The sequence below is a fragment of the Castor canadensis genome, chromosome 1, assembly GCF_047511655.1.
Source record: "Castor canadensis chromosome 1, mCasCan1.hap1v2, whole genome shotgun sequence".
Taxonomy (NCBI): domain Eukaryota; kingdom Metazoa; phylum Chordata; class Mammalia; order Rodentia; family Castoridae; genus Castor; species Castor canadensis.
This window is the reverse complement of record NC_133386.1, coordinates 170085984-170104215: the sequence shown is the minus strand read 5'-3', so window position 1 is coordinate 170104215 and position 18232 is coordinate 170085984. Positions and strand designations below refer to the sequence as shown.

Genomic DNA, 18232 nt, shown 5'->3' with positions numbered 1-18232 from the left:
TTTCAGCCAGGTGCTGGTGGTTTACACCTGTAATCCTAGGTACTCAGGAGGCAGAGATCAGAAGGCCGTGGTTTGAAGCCAACCAGGGCAAGTAGTTCAAGAGACCCTATCTTGAAAATACACAATACAAAACAGGGCTGTTGTAGTGGCTCAAGTGGTAGACTGTCTGCCTAGCAAGCATGAGACAGAGTTCATACCTGGTGCCACCAAAAAAAAAAAAAAAAAGTACCCTTCAAAATACAAACCATACTCCTATTTAAATGTAATTACAGACTTTCTATATAGTACTTCCTTATATAAACACTACGTGTCATATCTGAATCCCTATGATGTTCTATAAAATAATTACAAATCAGCTTACTTACAAGGCCAGCATTTAACAGCAATACACCATTCGATTAACACTCAGCTTCTAACGCACATGGGTATAAAAAAACTTTTATTAAGTACAGTTTCATATTTAGTATTTTCAAACTTACAAATATGATTGAGTCTTTAGGAGATTTTTTAAAATACAAAACATATATAGACATTAGATACTCAGTCTCCAAAATACTCAATAAAGATGTCTGGATGACACTTATAGAATTGACCTAGCAGTTTCTTCTTCTCTTTGGCAGACAGTTTTGAATCCTCATCAATAGTCTTCAGCAAATTCAACAGCTCATCTTTTGTTGTCTTCTGTGTACTGCTGGAGTAGTCACTTTCATCAATTCTCTGACAATAAATATAGCCTTAAGGTGTAAAAGCATGAAGACCAGTTAATGACTGTATCCCTTGGATTTAACTAGAAAAATCAAGTAATATTTTTATTTATTTATTTTTTGGCAGTACTAGGGTTTGAATTCAGGGCTTCATGCTTGCTCAGCACACACTCTACAACTTGAGCCATTCCACCAGCTCTTTTTTATGTTGGGTATTGTCAAAATAGGGTTTCACAAACTATTTGCCTGGGTTGGCTTCAAACTGCAATCCTCCTGATCTCTGCCTCTTGAGTAGCTAGGATTAGAGGTGTGAGCCACCAGTGCCCACTATATTTTTATTTTTATGTTTTTCTTCACCATTTTGTAAATTGCATTAAAGAGAATAAGCATTGCTGACTAGTTGATGATCCTGGTCAAGTTGGTTTTTTTCTTTTTCTTTTTTTTTGGTGGGACTGGGGTTTGAACTCAGGACTTCATGCTTGCCAAGCAGGCACTCTTCAGCTTGAGCCACACCTCTAGTCCACTTTGCCCTAGCTATTTTGGAGATGGGGGTCTCTCAAACTATTTGCCCAGGCTTCCCTCCAACCGTGATCCTTCTGATCTTAGCCTCCCAAATAGCTAGGATTACAGGCATGAGCCATGGTTCCAAACTCAAGTTGCTTTTTGACATAGGAGGCTCTGCTAAGTACAGAAAACTGAGAATGTTTACAATTTCGTTGAGATTAACTACTTACAGCAAAAGACTTTCACATAAGCACTAGGAATTTGTCTTTAGGAGATCATGAAAATAGTATTTCTCAGATTACCTGTGTCTTTATTTGGATTTCTTCCCTTCTGTATAGACATAAGCTTAACACTAACAATTTTATGTAGAGTTCCAGGAATCTTAAGAAAAAGAAGGGGATACAGGACATTATTCAAATGCATTTTAATCTCTACATAAGTGAACTATTACAAATAAGCTTGATTTAACTACTATCAGAGTTTTACCTTGAAAACATCTTTTTGGTGATCCATTAAGAATAGTACCAGAAGATCAGTTTTGCCTTTGGATAAATTTTTATTGTTGACAATAGCTCTTGAGAATATCCTTTTCACAACCATTCTGTTGTCACTCTATAAAAAAATGAAACAATGAAAATATATCCCATAGTACATATTTAAAAGGCTAAGTTTATCATTAAGGGAATATTAAATATTAATAGCTACTGTCCATTTCAGCATACTTGATGCTGGAGATAGAATAATCTGTCATGCGTCTTACAAGGATTAAGGATACTGAATAAAATTGACATTTAAACAACACTTACTTCTTTCTGTAATTTAAATTCAGAAGGACATGCTGCAACAGCCATGAAATAGAGCAGTCTTCTAAATTCTTCTCTATTTTGGGAATCCAGAAGCTTCAGAAAGAGCTGAGTCGCTTCTAATGCTAGTTCAGTCTTCCCATTTACTTGAGCCAAAAGGAAAAACAACTGCCTTTAATTGACCAATAAAAGTAATATTAAAAGGAACAAAAGTCAAGTTACAGCTTATGTTAAGTAGTACACTTATTCAAAATTATTTCCAAGAGCAAACCAAAACAAGAGTGGGAATTAAAATGAATGAACAATACTGTAAAGGCAGTCTGTTCTCAAATTGGCAATGATTACCATAAGTCTGTAAGTCCTTGTCATACAATATCTTAGGGAATTAAATTGAACTCCTGACTCTGTAAATTCCCAGCCCATGTTTTTATTAACTTAGTGCAGTTGATGGTATGCTATATGTATGATACTGATGCAGCCAACTCTACCTAAGAAAAATAGAAGGAGTTCTCTGATACCCCCACTATATTTTTAAAAAATCATGTGAACAGTCTGGCTCACTGGTAGAAGAACAAAGCAAGAGCATTTGCCATTTTGGAGAGACTGCCAGGGGGATGGGAGCAGTGCTGGTGATCCTAAGACCATGACTGCTACTAGATGCCTAGGCTGCAGTGAATAACAGCTCTCATTCCAGCAACCAGAAGTATCTGCAAAACTTTACAGGTTGGTAAAGCCTAGAAGTTTTGAAATAAACATACTTTCCATGTATTAATCCAGATCCCCTCCCAGCTTGAAGGAGTACTGTTTTTGTTAATTTTGAGGACAGTTAAATTTTCCTGCTTCTTCCTAAAATATAAAAATCTAGTATCCTAACTTACCTAGGAGTTCTGCGATTCCATTATGAACATCAGATAAGTGATTTAATAGAGGTTCCCTACTACTGTAATATTTGGCAATGGCATCAAACAGAAGTTCTTTCACTAAGTCTGTTCTGTCTGGCTGCTCAGGAAAATTTCTGCTTATGTCCACCACCATGTGGTCCGGAAGGTATTCCAAGCAGTCAATTGCTGCAGACAGCCACTCATCCTCCCTATGGTGGAGAAGGGAGGATTATTTTAAAAAGTAAAAAATACCAAATATGCAATAGTACCAAATTTACTTGTTATTTTAAATTTGCCAGCAGATAAATTTCTACACACTTAATATATAACTAAATGGTGTATGACAGATACAACAAATAGCTTAATGTGGTTTCCTTTTTTGCAAAACCAGAAACTATCCATATAATACAGAGGTAACAGATATCAAAATTGAAACTCTATATTTATGTTGGGGCCCCAAAAATTTCAAATTACTTGCTCAGGCCCCAGGCTGGACTAGATCTCAGACCACACCACTAAAGTACTTCTACAATACAACACTAACTTCAAGCTCTGTGTATCATCTCTCACTGTGGCTAAGACAAAATAGAGACAGCCAATGTTTCAAAATATAATTAAATATCAATTATTTGCATAGTAAAATGTAACTGAGTAACTTTAGAAAAATGTTACATTTCAATTAAATGGCTAACACTTAATATTCAAATTATTTGTGTGCGTAAAAAACAGTCAAGTCCTCTATTGCCACAGACTCAGGACAACTATCTCAGGCAGGTGCTTCACTTCTACGGGCATCAGCCTCATTGTATTCGTAAGAAGTTGCAGCTAGGTGATCTTTCATGTCATCTCTAGCACAAATTCTGATTCTGTATGTGCAAAAGGTAGTTATAAAATATTTACTTGTAGAGTAAGTTGTGAGAATAATTTGCAGAACATCTGCAGTTTACTGACTAGTATGTTAAGATTATTCTTTTTCACATAAAGCTTTAAGGTACCTTTTGACATTTAGCTATTTATATTAATACTTCATCAAAATGTAGACTTAGGAAGTAAGTACTAAAAAATTACATCATATTCATTTTGAACACTTCTATCTCCTTAACTGGACCAGACACTATCTACCAAAGCAAAATAATTAAAAATTAAATAAACTGTAAGCACAGAACTTACTTTAACCTTTAATTATTTTACTTAGGAGATGAGTATTCAAAGTTATAGGAAATAAAGAATTAAGTAAAAATCTTAATTCTCTTAGTACCTGAAGTTAAGCATCAACCTAAGACTTATTTTCAAAACATTGTAAGGTGAGGGCGTCACTTTCTTTCTCTTTCTCTTATGGTACTAAGGTTTGAGTTCAGGGGTTACACTTGTGAGGCAGGTGCTCTATCAGCTGACCCATGCCTCTACCCCCAGAGCACTACTTTCATTACATTTCTCTAGTGAAGCTGGTTAATTATAAAATACTAGGGCTGGGATGTAGCTCAGTGGTAGAGCGCTTGCCTACCCAGGGCAAAAGGCCCTGGGTTTGATACTAGAACCAAAAAAGAAAAATAATACTTATTTAATAGTCACTCTAGAGGAATATATAGGCAAACATAGGCAAAAAATTTCAAGAATTTGTCAACTGGAGGTGTGTAGCTCAAGTGGAGAGTGCCTGCCTACAGGTGGCTCACACCTATAATCCTAGCTACTCAGGAGGCAGCTTGGATCAGGAGGATCACATTTGGAAGCCAGCTTCAGGGAAATAGGTCTCAAGACCCTCTCACAAAAATTCCATCACCAAAAAAGGGTTGGTGGAGTGAGTGGCTCAAGCGGTAGAGTGCCTGCCTAGCAAATGTGAGGCCTTGAGTTCAAACCTCAATGACACACACACACACACAAAAAAAAGTATTTGTCCAATCTGTTCCTTTTGTTTCAGGTCCTTGAGGACTCTTAAGAGACCAATCAGCCCATATTTTAACAAAGAAGATGGAGTATAATCATTTTCTTCACATTCACTTCATGTGAAAAAAGATGAGATTTAAATCTTTTTTTAATTTTGGCTAATTAATTTTCTTCTTCACTGTTTTAAATATTGATATCATCAACTGACAATGCCTATATGATCCTACAGATGGAATTCAAAAGATTATGTGAGAAACCACCATCTATAATCTGTATGATTACACATGGATTTCCACATACTGAGAGTCACCATAGGCCTTGAGAATCCCTCGATCCAGATAGTTACTGGTGTTGACCAGGTCAGACTGCCTCTTAGGTGGAGGAACTTTAGGTACAACCTCTTGATGTTTGAGTAAGGAGTCAAGAAATGGAAGATCTACAAGTTGTAATAATCGCCCAATTGTCTCTTCTTGCCATACTTCGTTAATAACTACAGGAAAAATGACAAGGTGAAAAGTAATGATTGATAGGCACTATCTGCTCATCACAATATTTGTCTAGATGGGTCCAATTTGTGGCAAAAAAATAATAGAAGAAAGAAATTTGCGGTAAAATAGAAGGAAAAAAAGTAATTCTTATGAAGTATATGCTTATAACAAAGTAAAACAATCTAAGATTTGTTTAAAGTGTAGGAAAAGACTTTGGACAAAAAGAATTCCTTTCATTCTTTGTACTATATAAAGCAATCTGTCAGAGATAAGAGATCAAGTCATGTTAACGTGCTAATAAGGACTTTGGAAGAAAGAATGACTTATTCAATCTCAAAACTGCTTTGAAACCATGGGCTGCAAGATTATTCCACTCAGAATTTCCACAACCGGGATGGGGGAAGGAGGGGGAAACCAAGATCCTTAGGCTGCTGCATTCCCTTGTCACAGGAAGAATATAAGAATTCTGTTAATGTTTTAATGTGCTTTCCAAATTTTTATTTAACCCAATAATATCTTAGGGAAAGAAGTATCAGAGCAAATTTTAAGAAAGAATCTGCATGCAAAACATTTCAGATTTGAAATTCTGCCAGCTGACAGGACAAAAGTCGGTGTTCAAGAGTTGCAACACTGATGCATTTGTTAAAGATAATAGACTTCTGTTAAAACTTAATATAAACAGCTTTAATGCAGAGTGCACTCTTTCTCTGTGCTTTGAATACTGAAATTCTAATAGAGGTTATAACTGAAAACTTTTAAAGTGGGTCTGTGTTTCATACTTATCATCTTTAGCTTACCTTGTGGAGACAAGGTTGCAGAGATATTTACATGAGGGAAGTTAGCAGGCTTTAAACTCAGATTTTCCCACAGATCCTCCAAACTGTCCGATTTGATATCAGATGACTTAAATAATGTATCTGCATACCTAAAATGAATTTAATATACCCATGGAAATAATTTAGTATTTGAGAACTATAAATTTCTAGAGAGTTAATGTATGTCAAACAAAAATATGAGAAATGCAAATTCTAAGAGTGGAATAAAATATTAAAAACCACCTTCTTTCTCAAACCACCTTCTATACACACACACACAAACACACACGCTTAAATAAATTCTCCTGTGAACATTCATTTAGATGTAATTCAATGACTAAAATTTTAGTCACCAATTTTAAAACCTAACTGTGCTGGGTGTGGCGGCATGCTCTTACAATCCCAGCACTCAGGAGTCTGAGGTAAGGAGGATTACGAGTTTGAGGCCAGCCTGGGTACATAGCAAGACACTGTCCTTAAATTAAAAAAAAAGAAGAAAGAAATATAACTAAACCTCATTATGCTTAGCTATTTCATCTGTTAGCTTTTTTCTGGGACATTCTTTGGCAGAAAGTACTCATCACTGTCCAAATACAGGTCTACAGTCCCTTTCCTGCAATTCTGAAGCCAAAAAGTTTTAAAAGGCAAAAGGTTATTCAGGACTTTTAAGGTAACAAAAACCTGCCCTGAGATGATCATAGTCTTTATTTACCCAGTTAGTATGACTATTCTTATTTTCACCACAGAACTTGTAATGTTTCTGCACAGATGTTGTCTACCCTCTAAGGTGGTTGTACAATATTTATATACAAAATAACCTTCCTAAAATCTCCAAATTTGCAAATTCCTGAGCACTTCTGGTCCTAAGGGTTTCAGATAAACCAGGAAGACTAAAAAGAGCTGACCACCCCCGTACTTATCCTTATATTTCTTCCTATAGAGAGACTTAAATTTTGTCATGTTTTAGATATAGAGTTAAAAAAATATGAAAGTCAATATACTAAACTCTGACTTTAGGTAAGATCTGAATCATAAGTGCTTCAAATTATATGGTTACCTCTCCTCTATAGCTTAGCTGAGAATATGAGGGAAAGGTAAAGTCATTTTACTTCATGATAAATGACTAAGCTCATTATGTACTCCTCACTTGAATTCACTTCAATCACTAGATTCCATGATTGTCTCTGCATTCTCCCCATAAGTGATCTCTTCTCTTCCACACTAGTTGGTGCAGCCTTCACCTTCTGTAGACTACAATACTGCAGTAGATTCCTAACTAGCTCACCCTAATAGGCTGGCCTATACCTGTCAGGATGACCTCCTCCCACCCTGTCTCTCAGTAATGGAGATCAAATCCAGAGCCTTGCTCCTGCTAGGCAAGCATGTACCACTGAGCAACACCCTCAGCCCAGGATGACCTTTCTCAAATATAATCTCATCACGCTAAAAGACTCTCTGTGGCCTCTTCAACATCCATATTAAGGAATATGCCAGGCACAGAACTACATGACTGTAGTTCCAGCTGCTCAGGAGGCCGAGGATCTAGGCTTGAGCCTAGTTCTGGGGACAGCCTAGGTAACACAGGGAGACACTGTTTCAAATAACAACAAAAAATCTCATAAATGCTCTATCACACGAAGCCCTCAGCCTCTGCCTCCCCACGTGCCTTTCACTTCATATGGGCCGCTCTCTGGATTTCAGTGATTCCTTCCAATCTGGGTTTCACTCTGCCTTCACCTTCTCTCTGTTCTCATACCACTTCATATCTACGTTTTCTAACTTTTTTTTACTCTGTAACTATAACTTGATACAGAAAAAAAAAAATCAAACTTTGTTGGCTTTCTCCTCAAAATATGAGCAAATAAAGGACATGTCTGAAAACTAATAAAATTTCAATGTACTCTCCCAGAGATCAATTTTAGTCAAAACTATTTCTTATAAAAGTAATACATGTATGTATGCATGTTGGTAACTCATAAAAAAGTACACAAAATCCTGCCAATATCCCATAATTTAATACTATATACTCACCTTCCAGGTGAATATACTTTGTTCTCTTTGCCTAATTGACTGTCTTGGTTAGGTACTGTGGTGAATCTATAAAGGCTGCAACTACTATCTTCAAATGCAGGCTTTTTGTCTTTTCCAAAGACTTTGGTTGGAACAGCTTCAAATACTTTATAGTCCATAAGCGCTTGACACACTCGCACCACTTTGGCCCGAGGAATATCTACATCACCAAAGTACTTGTTCTGAACTAGGTGAGAATAAATGACGTCTACAGCTTCCGACCCAACAAAGCAGTCATTGTGCCGTTTGAAATGATGCCTTCGCTTTCTGACTTCCACTTGTGTCTGGAGAGTGTTTATAATGCTGCTCCATACATATGTGGCTCCAAATGGCTTCTGGGCCACACTGAAACCTATGAGGTGGAAATCAGAGAAACTGACAATCAGTACTTTGCTCATTTGGAAGGCAGGCTAAGCAATCTTTAAGCCAAAAGTGGCAATTTCCAAAGTTATCAATAAGGAGAAACTACAAGGGCAGTTTATTATTGAAAGAGTAATGGCAATTTGTTTCAGGAAAAAAAAAAGGGTTGGTGGAGGGGATCAAGTGGTAGATAGCCAACCTACCATGCACAAGGCCCTGAGTTCGACTCCCAGTATCACAAAAAAAAAAAAAAAAAGGTTCTACAATATGGCAAATGCTGTTCGAAATGTTAGGATGTAACAGTGAACAGGTCTCTATTCTCGTGGAATTACAGGCAAACGATCTGTATGTGCTCAGGATGGGTAAGGAAGATACTGTTACTTTAAATGGGATGTCAGGAAAAACTTCTCTGATAAGGTTATAGCTCTGCAGGAACATGAGTGAAACCAGGAAGTCAGTTCACAGACATTAGGGAAAACACAGAGAGAAGAAAGACCAAAGGCCCTGAGAAGGGAGCCGCTCTGCTCTGAGAGAGCAGGAAGGAGGCCATTAGGCAGAGTACATGAGGAAGGAGCAGCAACAGGAAGTGGAGAAGAGACTTGAGATGGGGTGGAGGGCAGACAAGTACCACCTGTGTAGTGGCAGTCACTGGTCAAGTGCCAGTTACCTGATCTTAGACAGCAGCCTTATGAGGCACAACATCTCTGAGATGGAGAGCAGATTCACCAAGGTACACGGGGCTCCAGACATAATGAAACAGGTACAATGAACATGACTCATGGCCAAGTGATTTTGAAGCGTCTATCAGTCACACACACAGGCTATAATATTCTTAAAGCTTCCTATTGTGCAGGCTTAGAACTTAGGTACTTGGTAAGCAGAGCAAAGCAAACTGGTTTGTGCCCAATAAATAAAGCAAGATTTTAGCCAAACATAAAGAAGGAAAACAAGCTTTCAACAATTTCCTATCATATTTTCCCGTATTTTAATAGATCAATTATTTGGTAAAACTGCAAAGAAGAAAAGGAAAAAAACAATCAAAAAGAAAGGAAAAGTGACAGAAGAATCTACCAAACCATATGCACTTGGTAGCTGCAGCTCTCTTGCCCGCTTCCTCTCTATTACTTCCTTTATTTTTAGGATACCTTGGCAGAAAAGTAGAAAAGTTATTACTTCCTTTAATATACTCTAAAAAGGAAAACAACAGGCATCATCACAACAGCAAGGAATAAGAGGATTTAAAATGAAACAAAACAACAAAAAAACTGACACTTGACAACAACAAAAAGCCCTCAGAAACTGGTACTTGAAATTGCCTTCTTTTATTTTTAACAAAACAGAATGCATAAGATGAAATGTAAGTTCCTAAAAAGCATTAAAACTCATCTTAATGGTGTTTTTTCTTTTTTTTTTTTTTTTTATACAGGGGATTGAACTCAGGGCAGAGAACATGCTAAGTACACTTTAAAAGCACGTGCCTTTTTTACCACTCAGATACATCGCCAAGCCCATAAAGCCATAAATTTTAAGGGGTCACTTAGAATTCATCTTTTATATTGCAGTAAATATAAGTAGTGCACTGAACCATTGCACTGTGTTCACTTAAAGCATAATTTTGTAGCTACTACCAATTTTAATATTTTACCATGCAAATTCACAGCACATACACAAAGCCCTTTGGTAGTTATTTGAAGATTTTTTTTCTTTGTGGTGCTGGGGTTTGTGAACTCAAAACCTTGAGCTTGCTAGGCAGGCACTCTACCACTTGAGACACACCCTTAGCCCTTTTTTTGTATAGTTTTCAAAACCAAAAGTAGATGGGTAATTTACCAACTATCCGATATTACAATGATAGTTTAAAATAATCAGCAAGATTGTTTTCAATAATTGAAATTATATTTTAAAACTAAAGATAATTAACCAGGCATAGTGGCTCCTGAGTGTAAACCTAGCTACTTGGGAGGCTGAGATCAGGATGATCGAGGTTCAAGACCTGCCCAGGCAAATAATTCAAGAGGCCCCATCTCCAATGGACCCAGTGGTATGGTTCAAGGGGTAGAGCACCTGCTTCGCAAGTGCAGAGACTGAGTTTAACTGCAGTTCCACCAAAAAAAAAAAAAAATTGAAGATAATTCATAAAGCAGTATATCAAACAAAGAAGAAAGTATTTGTTTTCAAGTCTTGTTAATATCATGTGAGCAGTTTTAATAATTCATTTATGGAGGGCTAGAGGCATGGTTCAAGTGGTGGGGCAACTGAGTCCAAACCCTAGTACCACAAAAACAAAACAAAACAAAACTGAATTATGCAGAATAAGTAGATATATCAAGCTAGAACTAGATTTATTACTGGTATAGTATTTTAGTCCCTACTAAATAAAGCCAAAATCAAAGCACTTGGTGTAATCTTCAAATTTAAGTTCATGAAACTGTGAAACTATTATAAGAAAACATAGGGAAAACATTTATACCTATAGGCCCAAGGAATTACTTTCTAAATAGGCCTCTAAAAAGCTCAGGATATAAGAGCTGATGGACGGGACTGAATTAAATGAAAAAGCTTCAGTCCAAAGGAAACCATTTCCAGAATCAAGAGACAATCTACAGCCAAGACCCTATCTCCAAAATAACCAAATGGACTAGCGGTGTGGCTCAAGCTGCAGAGCACCTGCTTTGCAAGCTCAAAGTCCTGAGTTTAAACCCCAGTCTCACCAAAAAAAAAAAAAAAAAAAAAAAAGAAAGAGAGAACCTATGGAATGAGCTATTCACCAAAGGATTAATATCCAGACTATTAACCACCAAAAGAACAAATAATCCAGCTGGTTACTGGAGGTTTGTGCCTATAGTCCTGGCTACTTGGGAAGCTGAGATCAGGAGAATCATGGTTCAAGGCCAGCCTGGGCAAACAGTTTTCAAGACCCCATCTCCAAAATAACCAGAGCAAGATGGACTGGAGGTGTGGCTCAAACAGTAGAATGCCTGTGTTGCAAGCACAAGGCCCCAAATTCAAACCCTAATTTCACTAAAAACATCAAATAATCCAATTAAAAAAAACTGAACAGACAGTTCTCAGTAGTAGCAGTACAAGTGGTTAATCAATAGATGAGGAAATGTTGAACAGATTTAGAATTAACGTTTCTATGGAGAGTAGAATTAAATAAGAGACCAAAGAGAGCAGAAGAAACAAAATGAACAATTCTAAGATTTGTGAACCCTTAACCAAGGTATTTAAAATCACTTAGTTGGGCCGGGGTGTGGCTCAAGTGGTACAGTATTTTTCTAACAAGTGCAAGGCTCTGAGTTCAATCCCAAGTACCACAAACAACAACAACAAAACCACTTAGTAACCCCTCTCCTAATGTAAGGCAGGATATTATAAACTCTGTAATAAATACTATCCACAGTATATCAGGATAAGACAGTAAAGGAAGAAAAGCAAGGTTCAAACTTAAATCGGATTGCCTTGTAGATACCAGTGAAACAGGCTTTTAGGCTACTGAATTTCTTTTCTTCTCCTTTCTTTTTTAGAGATGGGAATCTTGCTATGTTGCCCAGGCTGACACTGAACTCCTGGGCTCAAGTGATTCTCCTGCTTCTTTCTCCTGAATAGCTGGGACTATAGAAGTCACCTCTGAACCTGAACTACAGGTGTGGGGGAGGGGCGGAGGGGCAGGGGCCAAGAGGGAGAAATGACCCAAACAATACATACACATATGAATAAATGAATAAACAATAAAAATAAAATAAAATGAACTACATAGTCATAACTTGAGCTACAAGTAAGTTAGCAACCTAAATCCTAAGAAATCAGGCAAAGTCACTTATTAATTTGAGATTAAAAAGACAACTTGAGGAGGGTGAAAGGGAAGGGATATGCTGTAGAAAAGGCTAATCTTCGCAGGAGAACTGAGAAGTAAATAAATTTCCTCCTATTAGCTTGCTACTTAAATGTGGGAAATCAGGAAACTTTGCAGGTTGGGTAACACTGCATAAAAGATTAAAGAACAGGTTAGAGCAGGGCAGTAGGCACATGTAATCCACATGACGTTTCTAGAGTCCTCCAGGCATGATACAATTCAGCCCTTTCAGGTCCCTTCTATTCTCACTGACCATTAATTCCAACCATTGCATCCTGGGAAATTTCCCTTCAAGCACCACCACCCACAGACCCAAACTCGCTCATGTTCATACAGATACTGTAATACATTTAATATAGCCAGTACTTGATGAGCAATTGTGCCAAAACCCATGCCAGGACAACCTGTTCTTAAAATGCTGACCTCACCAGATGAACACAGATACCCCATATGCTAGTTTGCAATGAATTTATCAGCATCTAAGAGCTAAAATGAATATTGGTACAGCAGACCATAATCCAGTAAGATTGACTTCTGACTTCTAGGCAGGATTCAAGAGACCAGAAGTATACAAAGAATGCTTTGTAAGTCTAGCAATCAGAATTTAAGCTACAGCTTGTCCTCACAGCTCACTTGCATATAAGCCAGACGATTTATTAAAATTCATCACTATCTACCTCTGGAACTTAAGTATATTTGGTCAAGCATGTTCCAAAAGCATCATGATCAAAAGTTTCTAAGAGACTTCACATCAGCTTCAATGGCCCTAGGTAAGAGATTCAGGTCTACAGGTAGGTAGGTTTCTTCATCAGCTGATACAACAGTTGAATACTACTTTAAGGTTGGTTTCGGGTCTAAATTGTTGACCATAGGAATTTTAAAGACTGAAGTTGTACTTCCTGCATTTGGATACGGACATTGAATACCAGATAGACTATGACAGGCCTGTAGGGATGAAACACAACATAAGAACACATTTGACCTTTTCAGATAAAAAATTCAGAAAGTAGTCTAACAAGAGGTTCAGGAATTATTTTAAACTACATCTTTAACATCATGCATGCTCTTAAACACTAGATTAAATCAAGGCTAATAAATATTTTTCTAGCAGTCTTATCTTTATTTACTTGAAAACAACAGCTATTTGGCAAAAGTCAGATCTGCCCTTCACAGATATCTGAACTTTAGCCCCCAAAATTTTACCACTGGTGCTCACACCTGTAATTACAGCTACTCAGGAGGCAAAGATCAGGAGGGTCGTGATTTGAAGCCAGTCTGGGTAAATAGTTCACGAGACCCTACCTGGAAAAAACCCAACACAAAAAAGTGCTGGTTGAGTGGCTCAAATGGTAGAGCACTTGCCTAGCTAGTGAGTTCATATACAAGTACTACAAAAAAAAAAAAAAAAGAAAAGCTTTACATAAGGAAGTTAAACTTCCAAGATAATATTGAACAGTGACATATACTTGAAATACTATAATAATACTTTAGGCAATACTAGGGATTGAACTCAGGACCTTGTGCTTGCTTAGACAGATACTTTACCACTTCAGCCATGCCTCCAGCCAGTAATCTTCACTTTTAAGAATATATACTAGTCTGAGGGTCTGGCTCAAATGGTAGAACTAGTAAGCACAAGGTCCTGAGTTCAAACCCCAGTACCATTAAGAATATATACTAAATAATCAGGTTATTACTAATATTCCTTTAAAAGCAAGTCATAAAGCAGCCAAGACAGGAAAGTACGTTTTCTCAAAAGTTATGATCAACCATGATCCGTGCAACAGCAGCTTCAGCCTTACTGTGAAAACCTACTTAAGGGTAAAACAATTCTATAATCACTTCTAATAGTGAGATTATATTAAATCCTTAGAAGCAGATGACTGTAAGTCTTACAAAACTGGATTCCAATGTAAAGCCAACGAGCACACAGAAGTATAAAACATGCTACCTCTAAGTGAACAGAAATTTTTGTTTCATTTTCAGGCTGGACTAAAAAAAATTCACCTAACTCATCTTTTTTTTTCATAAAACTTAAACAGTGAGCTAGTGCCTTACTTATTTCAAATTTCCTTACAGTTTATAGAGGTTCAAATTATTTAACTGCTTTATAGATTGCCCCCAAATAAAACATTTGGTTGGTGAACATTTATAAGCTGTAAGTTATTGCAAAAAGCTTTCTTTTTTTTTGTTTGTTTGGTAGTACTGGGGTTTGAACTCAGGGCCTCATACTCTCACACTTGCTAGGCAGGCACTCTGCTAGCCCCCAGGAAACTTTTTTTTTTTCTAGTGCTGGGGTTTGAGCCACTCCAGCCTTTTTTGTGAAGGATTTTTTTGAGATAAGGTCTCTTAAACTATTTGCCTGGGCTGGCTTCGACCTTCAATCCTCTTGATCTCTGCCTCTTGAGTAGCTAAGATTACAGGCGTGAGCTACTGGTGCCCAGCTCCAAAACACATTTTTTAAAGAAAGTTTAACTCGCAGTGGTTGTCAGTCATTTTCCCTCACACAGGACATTCGTGGAGACATTTTCAGTAATGACAATGGGGTGGAAGGTGCTATTGGTATCTAGGGACAGAGGACAGGGATCTGCTAAGCATCCGCAGTATGCAGGACAGGACAGCCCCTCAATAAAGACTGTGTCAACAGTGCCCAGGTTAAGAAACCCCGAGGTGACCGAACACTGTTCAGACATGGAAACTTGAGGTGCTACAAACAGGGAGAGTAAGATCAGTGTGAATTTCGGACTCCCAGGACCCGTGTTCTCCTTTTGGGTCTACCATTTACAAATAATACAACCTGGGGTAAAGTGCCTGACATTTCTGTTGCTTCTCTCATTAACTGTGAGGATCATGACACAATATATGTGAACGTGGCTAACACAGTGTTCAGCCAATAACAAAAACCAGGGAGGAAACTGTCACAATCTAGTGGAGCCTAGGGAGTCAGGACACCTCTATGTAATGCCATATCCTGGATGGGATTCTGGAAGAGAAATAGGACAATGGACAAACACTAAGGAAATTACTTAAATTTTTTAAACAGATTAACAATTTAAGTTCATTCAAGAAGTTAAAAAAAAAAAGAGGGGGAAAGACCTTTCTTCCTCTTTCTCTCTTTAAGAATACAGTCTCTTTCCTCAAGTTTACTCTTTATCTACTCCTTGTACCTGGACAATGATGCCAAGTTCTGACAGAAATGCAATCAAAGACCCCTAGAAGATGACAAGACATGATGTGACACATACATGATGCGACATCAGGAAATAAATCTATAAATCCTAAAAAACTTAGGATTTAAGAGAATTTTATTTTAAAAATATTCCTGGTGTTACACATCTGTAATCACAACACCCAGGAAGCAGGGGCAAGAGGATTTCTAGTTCAAGGCCAGCCTAGATAGCACAGGAAGACCCTGTCTCAAAAAATGAAGACCTAGGGATATAACCTATTGGTAGATCACTTGCCTAGCCTGTGCAAGGCTCTGGGTTCAATCCCCAATTGTTGTTTTCAAAGGCAGTTTTAAAACAAAGGAAAATGACATTTTTGGGGGACAATAACTGAAAATTCATGAAAATACAGAATTCTGTACAGGGTGTTAAAACTGAGCAGCTGTGACAAAGTAGAAAAAAAGTTTCTACCTTACCAAAACAAAGATTGCAACACTTTTACTGGATATTGGCTTTGGTAATCCAATTTATTTTCCTTCTATTTGACATTAAGAGATACACTGACTGAGATTGCCTCTAAAAAGGCTTTATGGCAGGCTCAATATACAAAATCAGCCTCTGCTGACAAGAACAACTTTAAGACATGTAAAGAAAAGTATCAACAAAAGCAGGCATTGGTCCCTTCTTTAATTCACATGGACTAATGAGCTGGCATATGGGAAGTACTTTGAGCTCCCTGGAAAAGTGACACCAGGCAAATTCAAAGAATTAGGTTACAGTATAAAGGGATAACATGATAACCACTTTCTTGTTTGTCTATATTAAAAGACAAGTGCCTCTGAAGTTCTGGCTGAAAGTTAGCATGTAAACCTCACTTCTTCATAAATCAGGTCTCTGGTCATTCCAGCCCCTTTAAGGTATGAAAGATTCACTAATCCATGGGGAAGGAAAAGTACAAAGCTGCTTGCCAGAGCACACAGAGAGGGGATGGCAAGGAACTAACAACTCTTGGCTCCCATTACAGGCTCACTAGGACAGTGACAAGGCAATCCAAAGGTGGAAGAAGGACTAACAAATGACAGCAGGGAAAGATTCCAGCAGTAGAAGCAAAACAAAGGATCAGGCAGTGGGTCCTCTCTGTCCACTGCGCCTTTGACCAAAATCCACTAAACCAACTCTTCCCTCTGAGAGTCATCTAGTTAGCTTTTCAATATATATATTTCCCCTCACACCTGGTCACAAATGCAAAGTCTAGAATTGATATTTCTGCTGTTAAGAGGGCAGGGCATCATGTTTTTAATCAAGTGAAATTAGGAAATTTCATTTATTCACAACAGCCTAAAGGTTTTTCAAGCCTGCAATATCATCTGACTTTAATTCCCCGGTGCTTTAGTACCTCCCTTCCCCTCACAGTATAAATCCAGGATATGGTGGGAAAGTAGCCATTATGGCCTCATCTTGAATCCTTCAAGTGGTAGCAGAATATGGTCAATTTTATAATGTTTTAGAAAAGCACAAATGAAAAGTGGTTGTCTACCGCAATTTATAATTAGCATTCTGAACATTAAAAGGAGCACTAATTAGTAAGTCAAACCCAAGAGTGGGGCCATTGAGACGCACCCATTTAACCTAGGGGAAAGAGTCAGTGTTTCACTGGTTGGCATTTTACAAATTAGAGGCTTTTCTCAGAAAGGGAACGAATTCCTATAAGATTCCACACTACAGCTCCAGAAAGGAGAAAAAGTAACTTACCCAAACAATCAAAAAAAAAAAAAACCCAAGTGTTATCTGGATATCTTAACAGTCATCTGAGTCACCCTATTTACTGACTTATAGATATCCTAGGGTCAAAATTTTAGAGCTGATCACCTGACTCGGTTCATTTGTCTGAACATTTGAAGAAACCAAGATCCTAAACCAAAATCGTACCAAAAGGTACGATTTAAGCTGATGGCAGAATTCACCACCTTCTCTCCTAATGTCATGTAACTATCAAAAGCCGGGAAGGTTAAAAACGGATTCACTGACATACGGCTTATAAACGTTAATAAATACCTTCTAGGCCACATTCCCGCCAGGATAAGTTACACAATAGAAACGTCTCATCTCTTCCCTTGATTTCTACTAGTGCGGACCACAAAGTGGCCCTACTGTGCACTCAGGGTTTGTGCTGGAGACCGGCCAAGGGCTGGCCAGATTCCACAGGTGGCCCCGCTTTCAGCAGTCACGACGTGGAGCCTGCGCCGCAGACGCCGGGGGGCGCTGGCACAGGGCTCGCAGACAGACGCACGGCGAGTTTTGGGTAATTTAGGGAAAAGCCAGGCTCTGCGGGAGGCGGGGGCGCGGGTCGAGTGGCCGCAGCTGTGCAGGCTGCACGAGCCCGCGGTCCTGGTCCGGGGCGACTGAACGCCCGGCACCCCGCCCTCCCGTCCACCAGCCCGCCCGCCCGCCCGCGTGCCGTCCCTGGAGTGGGTCCCCGGCACCTACCGGGGGGCCTCTGCGCGGGGCTGTGCAGGCCAGACAGGTTCAGTGCGGCCGCCTTCTCCCGCACCGTCGCCATGGCTCTGGCTGACCCGACACCACCTCAAACACCACTGCAGCTTAGTGAACTGGGCGCCCGAGCTGCCGCCGGTTAACTGGCCGGGGGCGGGGCTTCCATTAGGCCCCGCCCCGCCGCGGGTCACGTGTCTCCCCCAGGGC

General features: G+C 38.7%; 1 protein-coding gene across 1 annotated transcript; it reads right to left on the bottom strand.

Annotated features, from left to right (window-relative positions):
• Positions 1 to 426: 426 nt before the first annotated feature.
• Depdc7 (DEP domain containing 7) lies at positions 427 to 18212 on the bottom strand. The gene is made up of 9 exons (XM_020157337.2): positions 18020 to 18212; positions 8111 to 8501; positions 6062 to 6189; positions 5077 to 5266; positions 2890 to 3101; positions 2015 to 2157; positions 1695 to 1820; positions 1511 to 1589; positions 427 to 734 (listed from the first exon to the last, which is right to left on the bottom strand). The coding sequence occupies exons 1-9, from the start codon at positions 18090 to 18092 to the stop codon at positions 541 to 543; spliced, it is 1536 nt and encodes a 511-aa protein (XP_020012926.1). The 5' UTR covers positions 18093 to 18212; the 3' UTR covers positions 427 to 540.
• Between the last annotated feature and the right edge of the window lie 20 nt (positions 18213 to 18232).